Source organism: Geospiza fortis, unplaced genomic scaffold (assembly GCF_000277835.1).
Source record: "Geospiza fortis unplaced genomic scaffold, GeoFor_1.0 scaffold538, whole genome shotgun sequence".
Taxonomy (NCBI): domain Eukaryota; kingdom Metazoa; phylum Chordata; class Aves; order Passeriformes; family Thraupidae; genus Geospiza; species Geospiza fortis.
The window spans coordinates 2,416,778-2,425,695 of NW_005054368.1; the positions used below are offsets into that span (position 1 = coordinate 2,416,778).

At 41.8% G+C, this 8,918-nt stretch overlaps 1 protein-coding gene across 1 annotated transcript in view; it reads right to left on the bottom strand.

Moving 5' to 3' along the window:
• MED13 (mediator complex subunit 13) overlaps positions 1 to 8,918 on the bottom strand; it is a 51,004-nt gene that overhangs the window by 39,469 nt on the left and 2,617 nt on the right. Inside the window, 1 exon segment of the mRNA XM_005424392.3 lies at positions 8,038 to 8,272. Within this exon segment, the coding sequence (XP_005424449.3) occupies positions 8,038 to 8,272 (235 nt within the window).

Sequence of the window (8,918 nt, forward strand, 5' to 3'; positions counted from 1 at the left end):
TCCCTCACAGAGAATTTTGGTTCCCCTGCTTTGCTCAATGGTCAGAAAACCTCAGCAACACAGGCAAATCCTTGCATTTTAAATCCCCCTTGGAAATAAACCCCTTTGCCTTTCTCTGGAAGCCACTTACAAGCTTAAAAGGTTGCAATATTGTTGACTAAAGTCTTGATATCCTTAAATTAGAGAGCATCTAGAAAACCAGACACCTAAGAGTTTTAGTTAGGAAAAAACCTTACAGATTATTACAACAAACAATATTGGCGACAGAGATGACAGAGAAACGAATTTCAATACTACTGGAACCATAACATGGTGACCATGTTTGTATTTTGGTATATTCCACACAGGGAAAAGTACATTTCCACACAAGGCCAGTATTGTGAGTAAAAGAAAGTTACTCCCAGGAACTGTGAGGGACAGAATAAGAGTAAACAGACCTGCCCCATCATTTATAAAAGAGGAGGTGTGCATCATTACAGATGAATCATTCCATGAAATAATTTTCTGGGAAAGACAAGGAAAAACAAGGAGCAGCATTTCCCAAAGCAGAGACCTCACCACGAAGTTTCCCACCCCACCACCCTACTCCAGTGCTGGAGTGGAGCAAAAAGTTGTTTTTAAAAACTGTAAAGCTACAAGATAACACAGTAACTCACTAAAGCAACATCACACACGGCTCTTGTAACAAAAAGCAACAAAAGTCCAAAGTCAAAGGGTGTGAAGTGGCCGTGCCAAGCACAGGGGTTGCTCCCCAGCTGCAGCCCTGTGGATGCCCAGTCCCAGCTCCGCTCCAGAGCAGGACCAGAAGCAGCTCAGCAGAGCAAACATTAACTCCTGAGCTGGCTCACATTGGACTTTAGCTGCACAATAAACTCCTCACCATTTCAAAGGTTACACACTTGGTTTGTACACAGCTCTTGTCATATCAAGCAATCATTCCAAGCACATCCACTGCATCCAGGAGCTTCCAGAAGACTGAATGGAAGGAGCTAATTCCAGTTTTTATGACTAATTTTGTTTTGGCACATTACAGATGTCACAGAATTCAGGAAATCACTGGGTCAGAAGAAACCTTTAAGATCATTGAGTCCAACCCAGCCTCAACATTTCACTGAGGGCCAAATCCAGGCTCTTTTTAAATCCACCCAGGGATGGTGACTCCACCACCTCCCCAGCCAGACCACTCCAGAACTTTATCACCCTTTCTGTGAAAAACTTTTTCCTAATATCCAACCTAAATTTCCCTTGGTGTAGCTTGAGGCTGTCCCCTCTGGTTCTGTCAGTGCTGCCTGGTGTAGCAATGCCATGGAAGGAGCTGAAATTGCAGGGATACTGAAATAACACAAATCTTGTGTTTGGATGGTCACACAAAGGAGATGTTTCCATTCTCTGTAGCCAGGTGCTCCATTTAGGGTGGATGAAGCTTTATTCAGGACCACCAAGTTATGAGCAGGTTTCCATGCAACAACTTGCCCCAGAATGTAATTCTTGAATGCTCTCCTTCCTTAGGTTATTGCAGAACCAGAGAGCTCTCAGCTGAGTGTGTTATGGGGAGAAAGTGCAAGATTTGAGATGGAAATCACAATTAAAACTCCAATTTTTGCTCACCAGACCACCTGTTCTGAGTGAGGTGCACCTTGCCACAGAAAGGGAAGGTAAAAGAAGCTGCCAGCTCAAGAAACCCTCACTTCAGAACATTATTCAAATTCATGCAAGAAAACCCAGCAGTAAGTGTTCTCTGACTTTCTGAAGTCTATTTAGTCATTCCCCTCCCCCTGTTTTAGTGGTGGAGAGAAGCAAACATGACATCTGCTCACATCTGCCAACTATTTTTCTTCTTAATTCAAATTGTTGTTTCTCGACGTGAGAAAACCCCTCCCACTTAATAGAAAATTGTACACAGCAAACCATTCATTAAAGGAGGGGCAAAGGAAGAGGCACTTTTGTCCTCTGATTTTTCTTAAACAATAAATTCAAATGTTCAATCTGATAATGCTAACAAACCAAAAGAATTTGCTGACTCATTTTTCAAAAGGTGCTAAGCCACAATTTCGCTTTGGACAAGTGTTATCCACAGAAGTGCTCTGCCAACCTGAAGGTTACAAGTACTTTATTTTTGATGAGTTCTCTCAGCTGTCCAAAGCACTCAACTCTTCCCCAGCACACTTATTTTTATGTCAATCCATTAAACAATTTATACTCATATCCCACTGCTCCTCTCCCTTTACATCACATATTAGACAGAGTTTTCCTCAAATGAAGCTAAAAATGATCAGGGAATGAAGAATTCGTGGAAACAATGGCCAGGAAAAAGCAATTTGCATACTACACATAAACAAACTTTTCCAGTCAGCACCTTCTCAATAATACCAATTTTATTGGAGGCCTTCAGAACTTTTATGTTCTCCTTTCCATTCTTCCCACAGCCCACCTGAACCAGTAAAGTTCATTTTTACTGATTATGCCCTTCTGTCTGTGTGGTGCTCTTAAAGAAGTAAAGAAAAAATTTGGAGCACCCTCCAAATATAAAACTCTTGCAATTTTTAGTGAATTCTGAATAAGGAGTATCTTTAAATATTAAAATATAATTCATGACAGGTTTTTAAAGCGTATTGTTATTCACAGATATTTAAGTAAATTTATTAATCAAGGATTGCTAAGAAGTAATACATATATGGAGATAAATCTATATTACAACAGATAAATATAGAGCCTAGAAAATGACATTTTTGACAAGATTTAAGAACATGAATTTCCCTTCTTCCTTTAACACACAGCACACCAGTAAACACCAGTTCTTCCACAGGCTGAGGGTTTATCACACCATTAAAAATATCTCCCTAATGCTCAATGAACTTCTAAAATAAACTATGCAAAGAAACAAAGTCTCCACTCTGGACTACAATTCCCCCCAGTTACTGCAATTACACAGGGGAAAAATCCATTCTTTCATATCAGGAGTGAGACTTTTCTTTTGGAAGCATTTCTCACCTCACAGGTTCCCTTTCTGCCTTTATATGACTGTGCCAGTTATAAAAACACTGACACAAACCTGATTTATACAATTAAACTTCCTATATAAACCTCAGATTCCAAGGGAAATAAATAAACAGAGTAATGTGAAACTACTGCTGTACAAAATATTGTAATGATATGACAGAAACACTTGGAGTAGAAGTTTTCTATTTAAAACCCCAGATTTTTGAATTAAAATACTTTAAACTGCTCAAAGCAAGAATTACCCAGCAAAGCTACTGAAATACTGTTTTGAGGGACTGAAACAAGTGAGAAGCAAGGAAAAAAAAAGGAAAACAATACAATTTTTAAACACCAATATAAGAATCTGAGTAAGACAGATGAAGTTTGTTGCTATTAGAGTGGTGTCTGTTATCTACACTCAGTGAACAGAATCTGAATCCAAGACTCTGGGCACCCAAACTGTCCAAAATCCCACAGTGACAACATTCAGCACCATTCCAGGCTGGTTTTTGTGCTGCTTGGCCTTCACCAGTGTCACACACAGGGGTTTTATGCTCTCTACCCAGCAGAATCTTTCCTAAATCCTGACAATTTCAAAGCAGAACCTTTCTGTAAGAGTGTAGCCATGGCAGTTTGTAAAGATAACAAGGTAACTGCTCTCCTTCTCCATTTGTTGGGTGTAAGTTTGGCTACAAAGCCACAAGAAAAGCTGAACAACTTCCCAGCTAAATGATCCAACATCCTCCACCACAGTGAGTAATTCCATATTCAGGTAGATGTGGCAGTGTAAGTGAAATATTTCACTGCTCTGATGTATCCAGGTCGTTTTGCACGTGGCATTGCACACACAACCAACATGAGACCGTGCCAAACCCTCACTGCCTGTGACAAAGCATTTTTCACCTGACTCCACTGATGTTTCACGTGCATGGTGGTCAAGGAAAAATGGGGGGAGGAAGTGAAATCTTTGTCACCTTTGAGCTCACAGCCAGTCACAGAAGTTTGATACAACTGCTTCAGTATTTTTTGCATAATGCTTATCAGCACTTTTGCTTAAGTGGCTACATCTCTAACATGGAGGACTAAAGAAATGCTGAAGCATCAATGCAGCAGGAACACTTGGAATGCCTCTCCTGCCTGCCACAGAACACACAGATCCTTCCAGCCAAGGGGCTGCAGCTCACCGTGCTCACAGCAGGTGCACAATGGTGTAAAAAGCATCCTTTCCCTTTTTTGTTGTGTTTTTGGGTATTTTTTGTAGGAGTTAAATGATCTTAGGGAGCAATTGTTATTTTAAAAAGGCATCACTGGCTGAACTCTTTTCCAAGCTGCCTTTGCCAACTCCTTGCAACTGGCAGGGTTTGCAGCCCCTTGGAATGACAACTGGCTCATCCTCTGCTTTCCATTGTCCTGGAGTAATGAGACACTCGGTGCTGACATCAGCACAACCTCACTGAATTTTTGGGATAGGGATTTGATCTATAATGCACATGCATTGAAAACCACACAACACATTTCAGTCTTTGCTGCCATGACTGTTTTTACCAGACAGACAAACATCAGGATTCTCCCAAGCTCTCCTCCAAGCAGCATTATTTTTATACATTTCCCCCTCACAGAAGCATGAGCAAGATTGTTCAGCAAACAAAAACTGATTATCTTGATATATGACAGACAACTCTTTAATTTTTAAAGTAAATTAACCAAATTTAATAGACACCAGAATGAAAAAGATACATCTTGCAGCTCACCATTTAAAAGATGCAATTTGAAGGTCAAAGCCATATAGCAGCATTCCCCTATCCCAGCATTAATCAAATTGTAACCATTTCCTTGGGACTATGTCTTGTACATAATTCATACCCCACTGTTCTCAGGTTTAAAATCATCTACTGCCAACATAAAAGAAAATAATCCAAGAGTAGAAGTAGCCACATGAAAATAAGAAAGAACCTTTCTAATAAAATCACTGCTGATCAGAGCTGTGAGAGACCATTGCCTGCTGAAATTGGAAGAGATGTCCTACTTTAGGGTTTGAGTTGCAAGAATTACTATAATCAAGCCTCACTGTCAGAACAAAAACATAACCTTTGAGGTTGTTAGAGGCTAAAATAACATTTCACTAACTTCTGTCTGCCTCTAGCTACGTTGGGATAGAAATAGACCTCTGGATTTTTGGCTGTATGTACAGTAAGTAGGTTCCTAGGGAAGGGAAAAAAATAAATGATTGAGTGAAGTCAATATTCCTGATCAATCAGCATCTCTGAACAAGTCTCCTTTTGACATGGCCCCAGGCAACAACAATCCCTGACCATCAACAAGACACTTATCCAAGGCTTGCAGTGAGAACTCTGACACAGCCACGAGCAGGATTCAAACATGACTCCAGGGCAGAGAGTGAACTTCTAGAATGTACAGCTGAACACAGAGATAGCATTTATTTCTTCAATCTGATATGCATAGATGTACATTCACAACCCTACATCCCCTGCTGAAGGCATCTTGGGAAGGGGACAAAAGGAAAGCTGACATATTTCAAATCCCCCAGGGCTGATAACCAAGATGTGTTCCAGTCACTGAACACCCATTGTTCACTGAAACTACACAGCACCAAAAAAGTCAGAAACTGTCAAAATACCAACCTCTCCTGAACAGGCAGAGTTTCAGACCAAAGGGAGCCAGAATCAGGAGTTATTAACGTGGCTCTGGCAGATTTCTAACCAGAAATCTGTCCAAAGGCACTAAGGGACAAACTGCTCCCACATTCCTCCCTCTCCCCATCCTGCAGGACAATCCTTCACCTATCCAGCAGCAAACTTCTAAATGAGGCAGCACCTCAACCTCCAGCAGCAAACAATTTCCAATCAATTTTGCAGGTAACAAGCCTGTGCTAAGAAGTCATTTATCATTCCCATTGAAAATGTAACAAGCAGTCATTGGGAGAACAAGGCAGTGTGAATTACCAGGAGAAATTGTCCACCGATGAAAAAATCCATTAGGCTACAACAAAGGTCAGATAACATTGTTTGGGTTCAGCCATAACTCTCTCTTCTATGAGATGCACGTGAAGATTTTGTGTAACAGCAAAGAGAAAAAGTGCAGCTGTGGGCACCCCTCAGCCAGCTCCTCTGTGATGCAGAGGAGGATCTGTACCAACTCCTGGCACAAGAGCTTCACACACACAAATTCTCTTTTTCATTCCAGGAGGACAAAACCTCTGCAGAGCCCAGGGTGTCAGACACAGCTCCAGGTGACAGCCTCAGGAGCAGCAGCATTGCACAGAACACGTGTGGAACAGCTCTGGGGAAGCACAGGCACCCACAGGTGACCTGAACCAAGAAAATACCCAAAGACATGGCTGGGAGACTCTAATCCTCCACTATCTCTCCCTTATACCCTAAGAGAGGTTAAGAGTTGGTAAGTCCCTGGGATGATACCTGCTTATCTACCTGTGCAAAAGGGGAATTCTGGACAAGCACAAACAAGGAGCTGAGCTGAAACTGCAGCTACAAACCACTGCTGTTTTCAAATGTCCTTCTGTGATAAATCACCAGCAGACAGATTCAAGTGGCAAAGAAAGTTGCTCAAAAAAATAATTTCAGTGGTTAGGCAGCACAAAATTGCACTTTCCAAATGGCTTAAATTTCACTGGATTTCCCACTCTAAATGTGTTTTGTCTCAATTTAATCCCACAGCCAGGAGCACACAAAATTCACACAGGTCCTTCCTCACAAGTGCTGGTCTTGGCTCAGGGCAGGCCCAGGCCAAAACCACCCAGCACTGGGTCTAAGTTACATCTCAGCCACACAAAGGATGTTCCCTGCAGGTCAGAACTGAGGTTATTTATAGGTCATAATAAGGAAGCCTTAAATGCACTAAAATATCAAGCAAACTCCAGTGTAAGTGCCGTTTAAAATGCAAAGTTTGTAGTTCCAGGACAGACAGGAATAGGAGCAACAGCCCAATCTTTGAAGTCAACTATTCAAAGAAATAAACATAATTTCAGTGCGTCAATTGTTTTTCAGATCACAGTATTTTTGTATGAAAATTCCACACATTATTAAATTGTTTCAAGTCAACTTCCTCAGTGGCACTTTAAACTCCTGTTTGTTCTCCAGCTTATCCACACACACACACAGGCAGCATTAACAATTTCTGGTTACCAGGTCACCAAACCTGGTCTCATTTTACACTTCAGTAATCTGAATACTGTACATTATTTGAAAGGAAATTAGAGTGATGTGTTTGTTGGGTTTTTTTTCCCCTCAAATTAGTTGAGTTTCACCTTTAGACTCACCCAATTTAAATATCTAACTTCGTCACCTTGCTGATAAGCAGCTGGAACCATCTACGTGGGGAATTGAGCTCAACAAGCAAACATTTCCAAAGGAAGGTGCCAAATTTGAAGTACAACATTATTGGGAAATACAAATATTGTCAGTCTTTCAAAAGGCTGGGTTTGAAAGCAGGTTCAGGGCACCAGGAAAAGGGGGGGAGAGGAATCAGAAAAACTAAAGGTTTACAGATTTTGCATGGAAACAGCTGGTTAGTTCCTGGTGCCTCCTTCTGAGGGCTTCTCACTGATGGTGTGAATTCCAACCAAAACAACTCCAAACGGTTCAAGAGCTGCCCTGATCCCTACACTTCTTATTACATAATAAAATGAGCTTTACTATTTGAATTTGAAAATTCTAATTGCCCAACAAAAGGGATCTTATCAAAACATGTTTAAGACATCACTTGTGAATCACAGGCACAGCTTTCAGCACAGCTTTCTCAAGAAGAAGCTGCCAAAACTCATAGGCTTGTGTTTCGTTTCTTTCAAGGGAACAAGTGGGGAGCAAAACCCTTGTTTCTCAAAAATCCAGCAGTCCAAGGGGGAGAGCACATGGTTGATCATCGCTGCAATAATTTGGTGAGGGTTACAGCAACAAATTAATCTTTTCTGGAGACAACCCTCCACCTGGTGCAGGTGTCAGAACCCAGCCCTGAGCACCAGCGACCAAAGAATGCACAGATCCTCCTAGTGACCAAAGGAAGGTGCCAGCAAGCTCCTACCTGAGAGATCATGATGGATCAGGTCAGCAAAGTTGGGGTCATCCCCCCACCAGAATATCCAGAGCTCCCTGCGGCCGGGCCTCTGGTCGCGGCGCCAGACGCTGAGCACGTCGGCCTTGAGGCAGCGGCTGAAGCTGCTCAGGATGGGATCCTCCTCCGTCACCGGGAACAGGATGGGGGCAGACGTTGGGCCCTGCCACACGTAACGCTTCCATTTAATGCCAGTCAGATCAGCCTGCGGGGAGAAAAGGGCTGTCAGTGCACAGGTACATCCACAGCAAGCACATCGGCACAGGGGGAAAGGGATCCCCCAGGGTTTAATGGGAACGGTGTTGGTTGGTTCTGTGTGCTTTAGGATCCCTGGTTGTTCCCAGTTTAATAACTGCGTAAAGCAAGAGCTGTTTGTTTTCACTGCAGCTTTAAGGTTACACAGAGAAAAAGCAGATTTGATTTAAAGTAGAAGAGTGAAAGACGAGTGAGTAATGTTATTATTCACAGACTGACACAGTCCAATCTCCTAAACACTTGCCTTAGCAAAGAACATCTTTCTTTTTGCTTACTTATGCATACATTGCCTTTTCCATCCAAGATTACTCCATGGAAATAGGTGATACAGTAAATCACACATTCTTCCAGCCATCTACCACTTGGGAAAATTTCACAAGTTTCTCCATGGCAAAAAATTCTGTCTCTCCCCCAGGAAATCTCTCGTCTTCACTGATTTTACCAAGAGCTATCATACTTTTCGTTCCTCACACCACATTTCAATGATTTAAATCCTCGTTTTATCACTCAATTATATGTTAGACCTGCAACCACGTTGATAATGATCCACTAAACCCCTTCCTAGGCAAAAATTAATTTGACTTTGCATAGGGAAA